We start from the raw sequence: 18,296 nt of genomic DNA, 5'->3' as shown, positions 1-18,296 counted from the left end.
AAAGAAATAGAACAATCAATAATGTCAATTCTGTTAACAGTAACTGTGCACTGGGAATGCTGTCATCCATTGATTGTTAACACTGTTGTGAATACATGTTTATTCGTCCCTTTTTTAAATTATAAATATTAACTTCATAATCCTTTACAAAACAAATTGAGTTACTTTTTTGCAAAAAGGAAACAAAAAACTTTAACATTAACAAAACATTAAAGCAGTCTTTAAGAGTTCATGTTTGCCATAGCAGGCTTTGTCTTCCACCCCGCCACAAAAATGTCTATTAAGTGACCCCCCCCCCTCCAAAAAAAATCTTTGACATGTATAAAGTCACTGTAGTGAGCTCTCAACAGGTTTGCAAAGCTGTGGAGACAATACTGAGTTGTACTTAGTGTTAGGTTTCCTTTATCTCTTTTTCTGATATCCTAACAGTGCGTTTATAATATTTGTGCTAGTGGAGTTAAAATTTCTGGTTATAGTTTTTACTGCCGACTCAGATCTTTACAGCTTTAAATCAGTGGCGGCCGGTGCCTGGCGAGTGCTGGGATAAGGCCCCCACACAACAGACATACAAATGACCAAACAAGCGTCAGTCCGCCTGGACTCCTATCAACTTACAGTGGGTTCCTTATTGTGTAGCTGTATGTCCCTCTTTATTCACCATGTTGTCATGCTCTTCCTTACTAACCATACACCAATCATAATCAGCCTTCCATAAAGATTACCATCCCTTAATGGCAATTTGACATTTACAGTGGTCCCAACATAGAATTGACAACTGAAAAACTGATGTTGGTGACGAGGGATGAGAAATGACTCAGCTTAACAATGTGCCCAGCTGGGGCAAGTATGGTTGCTGCTCAAGGGCAAAAGTTGGGTATGGTATAGGATCAAAGACCACAATTCATTTAGGATAGTGATAGCTTTTGAGTAATGCTGTTATTTGGTACTGGAGACTATTTGAAAAATCTGTACTATTTGAAAAAGCAGCTACAGTGCGGATTCATTAAGTCATGGTAGCCTAGCAGCTAGCTGGAGGGAGCAGTTTGGCATGGACACTGTAAAAAGGATGGCCCAGTTATGTCCGATTGTATGTATCCTTGATTCCCTCTCACAAAATCAAGCTTGCACGATTGAGGAATTCCCCAGCATTTTTAGACTTTCCCTAAGCTAATCCAGAGAGAATTGTATACAGTTCTGGATATTGGAGTCATTTTGAAAATGTCACCAACTTCTTTTCTTGGAACAAAGGTTCTAGTCAACGTGTAACATTAAGTCATAGGATGTAATAGGACCATTAATGTTTTGTCATGGGGAACAATTTCCTGTTATTTCAATTGCCTATTCTTGTCAGTAATCTTGTACGTCGTTAGCCTTAGCCCACCAACTAAAACTTGCACTGGTCGCCACTGGTTTAACTGGGGTGCATTTCCTGAAAGCGTTGTTGAGCAACTACCGTAGTTAAATGATAGAGAGACTCGTTTAGAACACTCTCTCTCCACGGTTACCTCAGTGGTTGCGCAACGTCGCTTTCAGGAAACACAGTCCTGAACAAGCGTCCTGCTTTTGTAATCTAGAAAAACACTGTTATATTCCTGACCCTACTCACATGGTAGCAAACTCTTTCACATGAAATGCAAAGTCTGACGAAGCTTGAGAGCTTCAAAAAATAAAGGCCATTGAGAAATCTGTTTTTTGTGCAGATAGTTCAAACACAATAGGCAGTGAGGAAAAAAATAAATAAATAAATGATGCCATTTCAATGAAAACAGACCATCATTTTTCAGGAGAATTGTAACCTTTCCTTTGAACAGACATCACCCTCGAGATCCCTTAATGGTCTTAGAGCTTGGAGAATATTCACTTCCTTTATGCAGCATCCTCAAAGATGTAGACAGATAAAAGACGGGCACATCTCTTCATCTTCAGAAGCAAGTGGCAAAAAAGAGGGCTTTTTACCTGCAGAAAGCTTGCCACTCTCTTATTCAGTGTAAGGTAAATAGTGTCATAAATGCAACATGGTCAGGGTTTCAGTTGCCACATTTCTGCTCAGGAAAGCACATAACTTATAGGGCACACATGATACTGTTATTTAACAAAGGGTTACAAACAATGAGGTAAGAACTTTGTGTCTGAACTTAGCCTGTACTGCTGGCTGTGCACTTTAATGCACAGTGCTCCCTCAGAAGCAGGCTATCCATTCATGGCACAACAGCGTCAGGAAGGTAAAAGAATGGCAACAAAAAAAAAAGACAAACAAACACTCTGTAGCTGAAAGAGTCGAAACAGAACAAAACAGATTTCGATTAAACCCAGCACATGGGGGACACGAGGAGGGAGGTGGGTAAGGAGAGTTCCATTCAGTTTGGTCACACCGTGTATATCTGTCTATGAGTGTGTGTGTGCGTATGCCCATATGTGATACTATTCAGCAGCATCACATTGGAGCACGTTGAGGCTCAGTTCCACAAGGTCCTGACCAGCAGTCCTGATTGCTGTTGAGCGTCTTTGAACTGAGCCTGTGATCAAACCTTAATCCTTTCCTCTGGCTATTCTCTCCTGTCATCCATCTGTGTCCTTCTTTTGGCCTTTGTTGTGGAGCAGCATGGGAGCTCTAAGAAGCTAACAAGAGAGATCCCCCGGTGTCCCAGTGGTCTCCCTCTTCTCTTTGACATCTTCTTCTTCTCCTCCTGCTGCTGCTGCTTCTCTGCAAGACGCCTCCTCCCTGTTGAGGGGGTTGAAGTGACTGAGGATGCCAAAGAGCCCTCCTAGAAGCCCTGTTATCTCCGAACCTGCAGTCCTATCTTTCTCACCCCTCAGGACCTCCTCCTGTCTCTCTGTTTTCTAGCACAGCCATGGCTCTACAACCTCGCTTAACCCTCCCCCTCAGCTGCCCTTGGTGAGGGGGAAGAAGGAGTGAACCTCCAATGGTCAAAGACACGTGGCTCCCCGCTCCACATCTAATGGGAAGAAACTTAAAACCCCACAGGTGAAAATGATGGCCCAAAGATGGAAGGTGAAAAGAAACTGAAGCAAAATATATATATAAAAAAAAAAAGAGAAAAAAAAAAAAAGAAAAGTGTTGGGCAAAGGCTTCTTACAAGGACATACACTGCCTCTGAAAACAGTTATGTCACAAAATACTGGCGTCATGGTGACCTACCGATTCAACCACAGGCATCGCTGCTGTACTGTTCACTTCTCTCTGCCGTCCTCTCTCTCTCTCTCTCCCTCACTTCCTATCATCTCTAAACCCCCCTCCGAAAGTGCAACATAAAGACAGACACTTGTGTAAGCACAGGAGTGAGGAAGGGAGAGGGGGGGGGGGGGACATTCATATCAGGACCCTCTTGCAGCTATATGACTGAGTGCAGTTTGTTTGGATTTTGTTCTCTATTGGCACTATTTTATAATTTTTTTTCAATGCTTAAGTGTGGTTTCTCCTCGTTGCCGCCCCGTGCGGATGTCCCTTCCTCTAGCGCCATTAATCTGTTTTTCGGTTTTATTTGTTCATTTATTTTGTCCTTCCTTCGTCTTGTCTCAAAAAAGCCCACAGTTGAGGCCGGGGCAGAAGGGTCCTTCAGCCGGGCAGGCAGACCTTCCCGGCGAACAGCAGCCCCACTATCGTGAAGAAGATGGAGAGGACGAAGAGCACGTAGGAGGAGCCCACCACCGTGTTGTTGGGCAGCTTGTAGGGCTGCCCCCCCACCTCGTTAATGTAAAACCCTATTGGGAAGATGAGGGCAGCCATACAGAACAGGATCACTGCAACAGAAAAAGAACAGAGACAGGAAGAAAGAGATGCATTAAAATGACACACAAAAACATTAACACACATCATTAACTGGGGTTGGGTACCGAGAACCGGTACCAATATGGAACCGGTTCCAATACAACCGGTACCTACCCGGACCGAAATGCAACGCAGATTTCGGTGCTTCATTTCGGTGCCTGAGCCAATTGAACACGGTCGCTAGGCAGATTCTGTGGGGCACATGTAAAACTGCCCCAGCTCCCAATTTAAACTTTGTCCTGTGTCGCTCACGCTCATTGGTGTTTTCATAGCAACAGTCTTATCTGATAAATGCCGAAATGAAGCACCGAAATCTGCGTTGCATTTCGGTCCGGGTAGGTACCGGTTGTATTGGAACCGGTTCTGATATGACAGTGAAGAGCAGGCAAGCACAAACAAAACTAGCCATCAACCTTTTAACAGAGAAAATACCGAAAGGTAAACGGTCAAAAGTGTGGCTGTATTTCGCACAAAAAGATTCAAACATCGCGACGTGCAGCAAATGCAACAAAATAATTGCGTGAAAAGGGGGGAGAGAAGGCAAGAGTCAACGGCAGATCAGCAACCGAAGACTGAAAAATATACGGAGATGACAGCTAAACTACCAACGGTAGTCTCTTAAAGGGGCAGTACACATTTTCTAGTACTCAGTGTGTTCAAGTAACAAAAGTAACTATAAACAAGATTGAAAAGATAGGTATAAACAAATCATAAAATGGTGAAATTTCATGAAATAAATGCAAACAAAATAATCAATTTTTGACTCCAAAGGCCAATATGCTCATATTTTTGCAAAAGAAGTTTGAAGCTGTTTTTTGTATTTATTTATATTTATTTAAGTATACTATAAACTGTTGTTTACAGTTAATATAATGTTCATAGTTTGAAGTTAAAAAGTTTGAAGCTGTAGTTGGAAGCCAAGTGTTTTGTATGTATTTATATTTATAATATACTTTAAACAGTTCATATATTGTTCAATTTGAAGAAAAAAAATTGCCTTGGCAATAAAAAAAGCCTTTCTTTAATGTCGTCAATCGTCGCCTATGCTTTAAAAAAAAAAAGTAGCGGTTCAGGCACCGTTATCGTTTTAAAAGTATCGGTTTAGCACCAGTATCGGAAAAAACCCAAACGATACCCATCCCTAATTGTGTACTTTCAGATACATATCTGTGTGTACAGGCCTCATCGACAGCATCGGAGAGGGTTTTCTCCTGTGCAGGTCATGCGATTAGTCAGGAAAGGTGTCGCATTTTGCCGGAGAAGGCAAATATGCTGATATTTCTACAAAAGAATTGCTGAAGTATTGAAGCTGTAGTGTGTGTACAGAGTGTGTGTGTGTGTGTTTTGTATTTATTTGTATTTATTTAAGTATAGTCTAAACTTTTGTTAACAGTTCATATATTATTTAAGTTTTAAGTTAAAAAGTGTTTTGTATTTATTTATTTATATATATAATCTACTTTAAACAGTTCATATATTTGGCAATAAAAAAAGCCTTTCTTAAATGTCGTCAATCGTAATTTTTATTTTTATTTATTTTTATTTTTTATAAAAGTATCGGTTCCGGCACCGTTTAGGCACCGGTATCGTTTTAAAAGTATCGGTTATGTACCGGTATCGGATAAAAACCAAACGATACCCATCCCTATCATTAACACCACAGCTGTCTCCTAGAAGATGGATAATTGACATTAACATTTACCCAACCTCAAGCTTAAGAGTTTTAAGCATCTTAGCAGTCTGCTAGGTCAGTATTTTTACCTCATGATTCACAAACCTACCGATATGACTGGTTACTAGCGACATACAATGAGATCTCCAGGATGTTACAGCACCCTTTCAATGGTTATATTAACGTGCCATTCACAGCAGAGTACATTGGAGATAAGTAGTTTCCCCCACTTTCTGCCGCAGTCAGAAATGAATGATAAAACCCTGATGTTTGAGACCCAAGAGACCGGACACCTTTTCCATCTAGGTGCACAGAAGAACAGGACTATTTTTCAACAAGGTCTACAACTTACACGGGCAAAGAAAACTCCTCCATCACCAATTCTAGCCTCAGAATTGAAATAACTCAGCTATATCCTTGGTGAGGTTTTGCCATCGTGATAGTTGTGTCTGTTGCCATCATGTCTCATGCAAAGACTGTTTAAGGCCATGCAACACAGTTAATATTGAGTATTTGGCTGGGAACACCCTTTTCAGCTTTGTGAAAGTACTATTTTAAATACTCTCTGTCCTAATAACACTAATACTAGTAGCAAGCACTAGTAAACCTTTGGAGATTGGTGAAACCTTCGTATTGGTGTTTTCAGAGGTTGTCCTTGAATAACTCCACATTTATCCCACTGTCAGGTAGGTGCTGAAGCCTTCATGCCACAGACCACAGAAAATAAGAGAGCTAGCAAGGCCCCTGCCAGCACGGTATTTAATTTCAATTGGCCCATTAGTCAGGGAAAAAGCCTCTCTCTCTCCACCCTTCCAAACATCGATTAAAACACCAGTGTGAAGAAGACGGCAATGGGTCGGATGGAGGCAGAGAAAAATGACAGATGGAGCCATTAACAGCTGATTTCGAGAGAGAGCTCCACCAGGGAATTTCATGATCTCCGTTCAGGAAAATCTCCTCCTGGCACAGTGGGGGGCGAAAAATAGGCGTACGTACCTCCAGGCTGCACATTTAGGTAAAGGAAAACACTCACCCACTTCAAAACACAAGTGTCAACGATTTTCTACAACTACTATACGATTTCTTTGAGTTATGACAAAAGAAATGATGACGATTCATCTCTCAAATAAGATACTTGAACATCCAGGCCCTGGAGTACAGAGGGGGAAAGAAAGGAGAGAGTCGCAGGAGCACTGGCACATTTTTTGAGGCTTATATAAATATTTGACACAACCTGCTATTTTTTGATCACCCTAATGAGAGCATATTTTTAAATGCGTGGCCTTTCCATGGGACGGAGCAGCCGAGCAAATGGAAGGAACGAACGAATGAATGAATGAATGGATTGGATGCTGCCTGGGTAACCGTCAGGGCAGTGGCCAGACAACAGCTAATATTTACGTCTGCACCCGCCAAACACACCATATGTTTGCCCTGTGCCAGCCAGAACCACAGCGGCAGCCATGGGGGGAGGGGTTGGGTTGACCTGTAGAGCAGCGAGGGGGGGTTGAGAGGGAGGGCTGGATGTGAGGTATGGTCCTAGCTGGGACAGTAGGGGCTTGTGCTACCCTGACAAAGCTGCCCTTTCAGGTGCCCTGGCCCCTGGCCAGCTGTGTAGGACCAGCACCGACCCAGCCACCTGTGCCCTCCCCACCTTTCCCCACTTTCCAGACTCACACAACTTCCTTCATCTGCCCCCTCAACCCCACACTCGCAAAAAAGAGCCTCTTAAGTGTCTCCTCATGTCTCGTCTCATTCTATGCTTGTTTCTGCCTCTCGCTGTGATCCTATGAACCCTGCTTCTGTCTTTTTATCCTCAGTACACAAAACAAACTATGACACTTCAAAAGTGAAGCTTCATACACATGATTGGTTAGTTGTGGGTTCTGGTAAGCTCATCGTCAAGACACTCTACACATTTGTTCTCCTTATCAGAGTGAGGATGACACATTTCATCTTTGAGCTCATTTCCAGTGCTAAATACAGCAGCTCTTTCAGCTTTGCTGAATTTATTGGCCTCTATCCGCTGATTAGGTGGGAAGGAAAAAAAAAAAAGTACCGCGGACTAGAGAGAGAAGCCTGGACACCAGGGGTCACTGGGTTTTTGTTGCCATGGCAACCATGTGACTGCGAACATGACTCAGAAAATGACTTCTTTATATGCTTCCTCTCCCAAGCGGAGGGAAATTATGTCTGATAACAAGGTGTCCCTGCTCCCCCCCCCCCTCCCGTTCACTGTCTGGCTAATGTGTTCAAATCTAGAGGTGTTAACAGCCTCAAAACGAAAACATCCATTTTCTGCCCAGGGCTGAGGCAGAGGTAACCGTGGGCCAACTCCCACCGCAAACACCTCCACACAGATGCTTCCTCTTATATCAGCTTGGCAGTAAGTAAGGTGGGTTGAGATGAGGATGTCTGCTTAAAGGTACAGTTAGCAGTTTTTGGGGTACTTACTCCCAGTGAAGGCGATCCAGCGGGCGTACTTGGTGGCCTCCCGGCGCCAGTGTGAGGCCACCAGCAGCCCGCAGGTGACTGTGAGGGAGATGATGCCCATGATGATGAAGAAGAGCGTGGTGACCCACTCAGGTGGGAGCCGCGGCGGGATGCAGGTGCGGTCGCGGCCGTGGATCGTCTGGCACTGCCGCACCAGCCCTACCGTCAGAGCGCCTAAGGACAGGAGAGGAGAGGAGAGGAGGGGAGGGAGGAAGAGTGGAAGAGAGAAACAGAAATAAATGGAGAAAATGTATTAGCATTAGGCGAACTCAGGTAAACAAACCACAACACAAATCCAGCTTCCAAGAATGTACATTACAACCTCAGCTCTAGCTTGCATTTCATCACTGCAACAGTAATGACCATGAATTTAATTAGTCTGTTGGACTATTGTGTTAGACAGCTCCTGCTAGTTAAATTAGGATGTCGCCCCATTGTTTCAGACATATCCTGGTTGCTCCCTCCCAGCAGCAATTATGGCTCCTAGAGGACCTGCTGCCTCACATAATCAAGAGGCACTGCCCAGGCCCATCTCTGGGAGAAAAGGCACACTGAGTGGATTAAGGGCCAAAGTCTTCCACTGAGACTGTTGAATAAACGTGGTCAGCAGGAGAGCAACTGAATACAGCGCTACACCTTGACAAGGTCTGCATCACTTCTGTGCCACCTGGCTTACCTCTCATGTGCGTGACGGTCGCGGGACCTCTTGCTTTTTTATTTCGGCGCCCATATCGACAGGTTAGAACAGACACTCAGCCTGCATGAGACGCTCATCTGAGGCCTGTTTCACACTGGCGGCGTGGTGTGTGTTTGTTGTGGCCGAGTCACCTGGTTTACATTTTTTTTTTCATTGATTTACGAGCCGCACGTCTCACGTTGGCAGTGTGCCGTGTGTTCCAACATGTTAACACGGGCGCTGAAATGAAAATCAACAGGTAACGCAGCCGCAATGCACACGCAATGCAGCCAGTGGGCATGCGGCCTGAGGCGTGGCTCGAGCCCGCAGTGGCACCAACTAGAGTTTCGGCATGGAGCCCATTTTTTCACACGTGAGGAGCGTGGGTCTTAGCAAAAACAAGCAGGGAAAAGATCTGTTCTAGTCAGGGCTGGCAGTAGCAGCGCCGCAGCAGCAGCAATGCTGACGGTGTGGACACACACTTGCGTGCGAGCCGCAGCACTTCAGCGAGGTAGCCGTCTCACACAGGTGAGGTAAGCGGCGTGGCCTAGGCCTGCATCTGGTCTATTCACCTTTCTAAATACCACACAGCACATGTGTGTGTGTGGCCCAAGGGCGTCCAACAGAAGTGACTGTTACCCAGTCAGCTGCTTCACTAGTAATCATGGCTCCGCTGCATCACTAAGTCATCATGGCTCCTATTTCTTAGCCATCAGTATCAGAATAATTATTATTAGTTTAATTGAACTGATTCCACATTCACCTAACCTTCCATATTCATGTACTCCACTCTTAATGGCTGTTTAGACTCATTGTGCAATCTGTGCAATCAATGCACCATTATTGCAACATCTGTTGGACAAATCCATCAATTGGTAGACATGGACCAATTTTTTTTTAAATGACTAAACACATTGGTGTACTAACATTATAAGACCTGAGAGGTACTGGAGGCCTCTGATGTTCATGGGGCTCCCACAAATAAGTGCCTCTTAAATGTCACAAACAATGGAATTTCCCTATACTTGAAAGCTCCTTGGCAGCACACAACCTGGCCTTCAGTGTGAATATAGTTGTCAGAGGTTACAGTAAATTGATTACTTTACCATAACTGCAACTGTCAAGAACAGCTTTGAAATATTTGTTCCACTACTAGTATGTGCTGCCATCTATTGCTTTGGGTAAAATGAACATGTCATTATATATAGAGTTTTAATTACATTTAAAATTAATAACTTCAAATTAAATTGCATAACTGACATTACAAAACATGACTAATGACATTACATATTTCAACATTAGTCACAGCACAAATAGCGGCCGTGGGGTTTTGTCTGCTGTTACTAAACCTTTAGTAAGAAAAATGTGAAAGGCACATAACAATCATGATAATGAAATAAATTAATGTTTTTTGTGACCGATGTTACATGTGGACTACACTTTATTTTTCCAGTAATATATTCTCCTAAATATTACAACCCTTTAGAACTCTTATCCTTGACTCTGCTAGCCCAAGCTGCAAGCAGATGCACTGGACTGTTTATTGTCAGTTGACAAGCTGTAATATCAGTCATGTTGTATGTGCCATTATTGGAAAAATAAACAACCATTTTCTTTGATCATAACTCTGTGTTTAGATAGTCTTTTGTGCTAGAAGCGGTTTTCTACTTATGAAAAAAGTAGTAAGACCATTTTGAATGTCGATTTTTTGCAACATCAGTCATGCTCCAAACCTACACCACAGCACAATGAAGCACATAGCTAAAGATGAATTGACTTTTTTTCCATGTCAAGCGAGGGCCAAGTACAGCCATAAAACTTGAAACTTAATGATAAATACAATGGCAGCTGTACAATAATGCTTGTCACAAAACCCTCCAATTTGTTACGTCAGTCATGATAGATTCACCCTGCTCCAGCCTGTCAAGTTGTCCAGTTTGGCCATTAATCATTACCAGAATGTATGCTGATTAAACTCAAAACAACAAAATAAAATGTTTTTCCACTTTATTTACCAAACGAATTTGTTCATCTTGTAAAATGCCAGCATCTAGCCATATATCAGGGGAATGTCTGAGAGTTAAAGGGGTTAGCCAGTGCAATAATGGTGAGTGGCATCATGTCACAGATTGATGATGGGACAGTCCCTGGAGGACAGAGCTTGCCAGTGTCTCTGTGCATTTACTCTCAAGTGATTCTGATGGCAGACAGACTGAACCTTCTAGAATCTCTCTCTCTCTCTCTCTCTCGGCACGTGGAGGAGAGCGGGCTGCACACAGCCTGAGAGCAGTGAGCATGTGACAGTGGAAATCACTTGATCATAAACACCCTTTCAAGTGTGACGGTGTCTGAGGCGACGAGGACTATGTCACTGTGTGTGTGTGTGTGTGTGTGTGTGTTTGTAAGAGAGAGAGAGAGAGAAAGGGGGGGGGGGGCTTATGACTCAGCCATTGATAGGCCTACAGCCCTGTGGGGTCAAACCTCAAGTTCACCCTCACCATTGACACCAGCTCACAGTGTACTGAGAGACAAAGGAAGTGAAAAGAAGTGAGCAAAAAGGGAAAGTGTCCCACTGAAATTCACAGGACAGCATGGCCCAGTAAATCCCCCCCCCCCACAGATCCCAACACATGCAGCACACAAAGTGTCTGCTGATCTCAGTAAACATGCACTCACATGGCATGAGATTTCGCTAGATAGCAACATGACGTGTGGGAAAAACAACGTGACTGAAAAAGGCTCTCTCTTCCGAATCACGACCAGCACAGGAGGAGGAAAGTTGAAGAGTCCATTTTCTCCACACAACTCAATTACTCCCACAATCTGGAGTCGTTTCTCAGGCTGATGCCCATTGACATCTCCACTTGGAGCTCTGCGAAAGATCCCCGACAGGAGGAACTGGGCCTATATATAGGACATATGTCTGGCCGCTTGTTTCTCTCCAGCCAAGACTGGCAGAAAGAGAGACATTTTTCAAAACATCATAATTATCCCACACGATAGACCTTTCAGGACAACCCACCATGGCACTCCACAGTATCGTACACGGCTCTCTTAGTACGAACTCCTGTGGTTCCACCAAAGAGATGTTCATCACTATGGAACAGATTACTTTTAAAGTGTCCATCAGCATCCATGAATGGAGGGATTAGGGGGGCAGAGGTGATTTGTATTGACAGTCCACAAGCACCATGGCGACCCAAGAAAAGAAGGTCTTAGGGTTCTCAGCAGCAGCGCAACTGGAGCACATAATGTCAACATGGTGGCCCAGCCCTTCCTCCAGCTCACACACAAAGAGCCAGAGACAGAGGGACGCGCGTGCGTGTGTGTGTATTATAGCCCTCCAGGAAGGAATGTTCTGATTCCATTAAGGTGTGGTCCAATCCTTTTATGCTCAGCAGGAACATTCCTTAGGAGCTGGGCGTTAGAGAGGGGTCAGGGGGGGTCAGGGGGCCCTAGCCTGGTCACTGGGAATGAGGAGAGGACATCAGACTGGAGGAGGAGGTAGAGCAGGATGCTACAAACACACAGACACACACACACACGTATTCATGCACATACACACAGACGTAAACATACATGTGCAGGCGCACGCACGCTTGCACACGTGCACTCACACACAAGCAAGCAAGCATACATGCTTTTGCTTGCACACACAAGCATGCACGCGCAAGCACACACACCCACACACATGTTTTGGAGAGGTACAGATATGTGAAGAGGCTCCGGTCCATGTCTCTTGTAAACAAGCTCCCTCCGGCACCCCGCCACTCCAGCCCCCGCAGTTTCACAACTTTTCTGCAAAATGCCAACGTTGAAACCAGCTGGTGCACAGCGGCAAGCCACGGCAGACATTCTGGCGGGCACCCCACAAGACACGAGACACTAGCGTGATCTCAGACACACACACACACAGACACTCTCGGCACAGACTCACCACATCACAACTGAGTAGCTCCATCATGCTATCTGAGATTTTAAGTTGGTTTGCCTACAGGCCAAATGTTCCTTCCTGAGATTAGCAACAGATAAGTGCAGAGTTGCAATAATATTCCTGTCATTGCGGAGCGAAAAGAAATGTAAATCACCTTCATTTGAAAGTGATTTTCCTCTGACGAGTTTCGACATGTTCTGACACAGTGTGGCCAAGGACCGGATGGAGAAAGAGGAGAGGAAAACTGCTCTCCCTGCCAGGTTACAAATAAAAAAAGGATTCATAAAGACATAAAGAAATGTTAAAAACAGGGTCTCTCTCTTTCCTGTGAACCCTGGGCAAATCATCCTGTCTTACTACATCCCCCTCTCCCATTCTCCACCTGTGCACAGCTTTTCCGGCGGATGTGTAGCACGGGAAGTGAGGCAGGCGCCTGTTCTTTCAATGAGTGGTAGCGTAGCCCTCTGCAACGCGGTGAACAGGAAGTTCTCCTGGGAATGAGTCAAGCAGCTCATAAACTCAGGTGGGTGGGGGGCGGATGGATGGATGAGGGAGCGGAAGATGTACAGGAGTCAGTTTACATCACTCAGCTCTGTGCACCAGGAAATGTATGGGCGTGATCAGTATGTGCACACAGAATGCTCTCAGCAGAAACAGACTCCCTAACGCACACACACGCACACCATTGCAAATCACTAGGTGTGTGAGGTTGGTGGGAAAAGCCACATTTGTTTTGGTAATTAAACAGAATAATAGCAGTCCCAGACTCAATTAACAAAACACTTAAAACCATTAACATACCAGAAAGCCATGTTAAATGCAAGCGTTACATCCGATTGCATTCTTTAAAGCCTGCGTACCCTCTTCAAAAGGATAATACTTTATTGAGCTGATATTTTGTTAGAATATTGAGGCTATAGGCTATCGACTATCTTTTCTTTTTGGGGGGGGGGGGGTGCACATGTTTCCTCTCCTCGCTGTTCATCATGTGATAAGCAATGATGCCGGTGGTGATATTAGGTCTGCTTGTTTCCTGTTTGAATTGTTCATCAGCAAAAGGCCTTTTAAGAGCAGTGGGAGGCCTTGGCATTTCTTCCGGGGCAGTTTTGTTTCCGCTGTGAACACAAGACTGCAGCCTTACCAAATGAAAATAAAAATAAAGTGCCACTGTCAATGGAAAACAAATCTATCGGGCAGCAAAATCAGGAGCGCGGTGGACTTCAATAGGCGTCTCCACACACACCACCATAATCATTAATCAGATGCTGATCTCGGCGTTGCTCACTATGACTGAAACATTGTGATGTCGGCAGGGGTTTATTGTTTTGTTTTTGGAAATGTCAGAGCCTGCCTGCTGTGGGCACTTCAGGCCTCTCGGAGACAAGGGAGGAGCCACTCATTCATTTGGCTTCGGTTGGGATTTTTCAGGTTGGCCAGAGGGTTTGAATTTACAAGGGGAGGAGAACACAACTCCAACATCAGAGAGTTTTAAAATAGCCCCTACGAATTTAGCCAGGTGTGCGGGTTGGTTGGCTATTCTCAGGCATCATACTGCCGTGTGGTGACCAGAGTCTCCATGTGTGGTGAGCAGAAGATACACTGCAGTCCTGATGCTACGGACAGATGAAGAAATGAAAGATATTCATTTACTGCTGTCATTCCCCCTCTCACTAGCCACTGTCTCAAATTCAGTCCTCGTAGAGTGTTTCTCATTCACCACGTTGCAGCAGTGCAACTCCATCATTTAACTTTAACCCGAGTTGTGTCCCTGTACATTAACAGCACTATACACATGAAGCATAACAATGACTGGGCACACTCTCTGATGTTTTAGACAGAAGTGACCCGTCATGCTTCGGCTTTTTTCCTGGTGATAGCATTAAGCTGGTACCATGGCTTTGACTTGAAAAAGCCAGCAGTGGCCTCAACAGATTGGAAACGTCCAAATGTTTATTTATTCGAGTTGTAAAGCTGGCGACACTAATGAAAATGTTAAGTCAACCCCTGTGGAAAATCCCTAGAGAGCTAAAGGTAAGGCTGGCATGTGCGGATTTAAAAAGATCTGTTCACTAAGCTAGAGATTTCAAACCTGCAAAACATTTGGTTGTGTAGTTGGGAGTAAAAAGATCAAGATAGGGAATGCTGACCAAGGCAAAGTAAGCTGCTCGCTGCGTAGGACTGAATGTTAAGCAGTCCCACAGATAAACTGTGTGACAGAAAAAGTTGACAGAATCAAACCAGCAGACAGTTCCCCAGAGAAAATTGCTCTGTCTGCACTCTGCATTTCAGGAACTAAAGGAGAGGCCAGAAAAACCGCCCTCTGCCCTAATCTCCACACAATTAGGAGAAAAGGAAATGGCAACAGTGGGTGCCATGGTGCCAGGGCTGTTCGGCGTGTGAGACGTGTGAGAAGAAGTGAGAAGTGCAACACACACGCCCTTCCCCTGTAACTGACAACAGGAAGTCCTTCATCTCTATAGAGAAGCCTAGACTACAGTCTATATAGCATCAGTGCTATAGTCAGACTGTGTGAGCAGTGAGTTAACGCTGTTTCAAGCCCACCTGAAATGTCACCTGTCCTTTAAGATAGGAATTACAATGCAGTACCCAACGCTAGGTCATGGCAGGTTCATCACAGTCTCCCAGGAACAGTCCAGTTATTCTTGGGAGCCCTCACTCAATTCTGAGTCATCATGGTGGGGCTGGTGGAGCTTAAACCCCCAGAGATGAGGTAAATTAAATATGAAAATAATACAAGAACCCACTGGGGGGCCATCAACAGAGACAATCATCCTGTGCGCACTTCAAACAAATTACTGGATGGGCTGATGCCAAAACGACAGAAAACTGAGCAATTCATCCAATATGTCAATTTGTCACCTAATAACATGCTAATGCTTTAGTCTGTTTTCAACTCAAGTCACTTCAACTATTTCCGTTTCAGTGTGGTTGCCGATTCATGATAGATGCAAACATCTGAAAGCATCACCCTGACAAGTGCAGGAAGGAATGCCTGCTGTGTACAAAGTCCTTTCATTGTTTGTGCTTACTGAAAACCCAAAGTGGGATGTATTGATACTCTAGACTGTATGAAGCCTCCCCTTTGGAAATAATAAGCAAAGCCAACCCAGACCCTCATTGTTCCTAAAACGAACAACAGAAAGACTTGCTTCTGTTACACACAGGCACAACTGTTTGGCCATTCTGGCTGCCTTCACAAAACCCTGTTTGAACCCTTCTTGACCCAGTTACTAAGCGGTCGTCAATAGGGAACAATGAGCAGCTGACTATCAGTGGCTCACTGTTTTGAAGGCTGGCGTAAAATATCTCCACGCTATAGATAGAGATGTAGCAGACATCACAATGAGCGCCATCACGGCTTTCACTGATGCTTGACCTCAGCGCACTTGATGACGTCGCCTGTGCTAGTACATCCACAAAAAAAGTTATACCGCATGGTATTACAATGCCAATTAATTTAATCCCCACTAAAAGATGTATTTCAAACATAAACATAACGCATTACAAAACAAACTATCACGCAATATATGATCTTCAAGAATGACACGACAGTGTTCACATGTTCTGTTCACATCATAAAAAACGTTGTTTCGATATCCTCATCAAAGAGGACCTGCATGCTGTGTTCTCAGTGAGACAAAAGAGGATGCTAATGCGAATAGCGGCAGCGGGATCTTATCTTTGTTCAAAGGATTAACTGGCGAACTGAGCGCACAGGAGTTGCTCCATTCGCATTTAACCTGGGCTTTTAAAGTGAGGACACTGCAACCTTGCTGGATGCTGCGAGGGTGGGGGAGTCTGCGAGATCCAAGGATGCACCGGAATGGGAGGAGGTCCCACACTCACTATTACCCTAAAGTCAAAACATACCTGCCGACTCGCCCGTGTTGATCCAGTCAGGGTTTGCAATGCTAGCAATTGCAAATATGTCTGCGGCCAGGAAGAGACATCCTGAAATTATGGTTAGCTTATCCATCTCAGATGAAGTCTATTTGCCTTGAAATTGGAAGGTGAAGAGGACACTTCAGACCGATCCAAACCGATGAGTGTGGAGCCCTTTTCACTTAAGATTTTACAGGGTCTGTGTTTACCTAGCCCCCTCCAACAGAGCCCCAGTTACAGGCTTAGTCTTCCCTTATTTTCTAGCCACATTGCGGCGCAATACGGCTCTCACATCAACGGGAGAAGTTCAATACGCCTTCCATTTAAGTGCAGGGGAAAATGCGGTGTCACATATCCGTGGGGCTGGTTTCGTCCTGAGCCGTACTCCAAACGAACAGATCGCACAATCTGAAAGCGTGGGCCCAAGGCTCCAGCTTCTCTTCTCGTAGATCCTCTACACAGCAGCGGTAGCAGCATTGGGTAAATGCAGCTAGCCGAGCCGCTAGTAGCTGACCACTATTTCCCCACAGTCGAGCTCTGTGTGCCGGACGGCGGGCCTAGACGGACTTGACGCCCAGGCACCCATTTGAACGAGCGATTAGAATGTGTAATAAAAAACACACGATTATGGCGAAAGAGGTGTAAATACAGGCCGCGATTCTATGCACAGCACCATGTCCTTGTTTTCAGCTCTCCCGTTGGACAAGCGGAGCAGTCCTTCTCTTGCTTAATCATGCCCCCTTTTCCTCCCCTGGAAACGCATCTGCACGAACTAGCAAGGCAAAACTGGTAAGCGGTCTCCCGCACCACGTAGAGAAGTAAGAATGTGTATCTGCCTGCGGCGTGGACTAGTATGATCAGTCTGAGCACGATGCCGTTAAGGGCTCTCCTTAGCAACTGAAGTAAAATAAGGATCTACCGATCCGCACTACCATTCTCTTCCAAGCAAATGACATCAAGAAGCAGGCGAGCACCCCCACGCAGAGCGATCGTCAGACACAACAGCTCGCCAACATCGCATTCGGTGGGCATTTGATCTCGCGAGATAAAGTGGAATGATATCGAGGCCATAGACATAAACGTTTATATTATTATACGACCGAGGCTATGTGCTCGGGTCCGATAGTGTAACTTTCAGACGAGGACGAACAAAAATATTTGTTCTTTTAAATAAATAAAATAATGTTACAGTACGAGGACTACAGTACTGGTTACTATACTGACAGCATTCACAAGCCAGAATAGCGTTTGTTCACGCACATTAAGTTTCTTCCTGCTGTAAGATTGATGGTAGCCTAAGTGATGGGGACGCTGTCCCTGAAAAACTAACTGATACAAGTTGAATTAAAAAGAGGGTGATTCTAAGACAACACATGATGTAATAGTTATCAAACACCTTCCCTTCGCTATCTGCAATGTCGTAAGAAGGGGCATGCCCTTGGCAAAGCAGTGATTAAACAACTCGCCAACTAGATGCCTAACCGGTGCTAGATATTTTGGGTTGTTTTGTCAGTCTACAATTTTCTCATAACTGAACCTGTAGCTATCTGAAAACGTCCAAACATCCGTAGAAAATTATTTGGGATATTTGGGGTGATTTGTTTGAGAGCAGTCACAAGAATCAGCACATATTTCAGCCAACCGACTTGGAACTGAGAACATCATAATCATAGAAATGAATTGGAGTCTGTTACGTTGGCCCTCCCTCCACATTTTTCTCATAATTAACATTTTCTCATTGAAATAGTATCAAGGAACTAGATATCTGGCCATATAATTAACCGGCTAACAGGATAAATGATATCCTTCTCTCCCTATGCATGTCTTC

At 44.6% G+C, this 18,296-nt stretch overlaps 1 protein-coding gene across 2 annotated transcripts; it reads right to left on the bottom strand.

Moving 5' to 3' along the window:
* Nucleotides 1-85: 85 nt before the first annotated feature.
* On the bottom strand, nt 86-18,221 carry mosmoa (modulator of smoothened a). Of its 2 annotated transcripts, none has more exons than XM_031572951.2 (3): nt 17,401-18,221; nt 7,917-8,129; nt 86-3,762 (listed from the first exon to the last, which is right to left on the bottom strand). In XM_031572951.2, the coding sequence occupies exons 1-3, from the start codon at nt 17,543-17,545 to the stop codon at nt 3,578-3,580; spliced, it is 543 nt and encodes a 180-aa protein (XP_031428811.1). In that variant the 5' UTR covers nt 17,546-18,221; the 3' UTR covers nt 86-3,577. The 2 variants fall into 2 exon arrangements, with proteins under 2 accessions (XP_031428811.1, XP_012681208.1); XM_012825754.3 differs by having other exon boundaries at nt 16,457-18,057.
* Between the last annotated feature and the right edge of the window lie 75 nt (nt 18,222-18,296).

Source organism: Clupea harengus, chromosome 1, assembly GCF_900700415.2.
Source record: "Clupea harengus chromosome 1, Ch_v2.0.2, whole genome shotgun sequence".
Classification (NCBI taxonomy): Eukaryota; Metazoa; Chordata; class Actinopteri; order Clupeiformes; family Clupeidae; genus Clupea; species Clupea harengus.
Note: the sequence above shows the minus strand (reverse complement) of the source record. Positions and strands in the feature narration are given on the sequence as shown.

Bases quoted from the DNA above. Each gene is read 5' to 3' on its own strand.
- mosmoa (XM_031572951.2), bottom strand. From the start codon at position 17,545: ATGTCTATGGCCTCGATATCATTCCACTTTATCTCGCGAGATCAAATG. The intron at 8,130-17,400 runs GTAGTGCGGATC...TCCTGTCCTTAG, and splicing joins CATTTGCTTGGAAGAGAATG to GCGCTCTGACGGTAGGGCTG. The intron at 3,763-7,916 runs GTAAGTACCCCA...TTTCTGTTGCAG, and splicing joins CTGGATCGCCTTCACTGGGA to TGATCCTGTTCTGTATGGCT.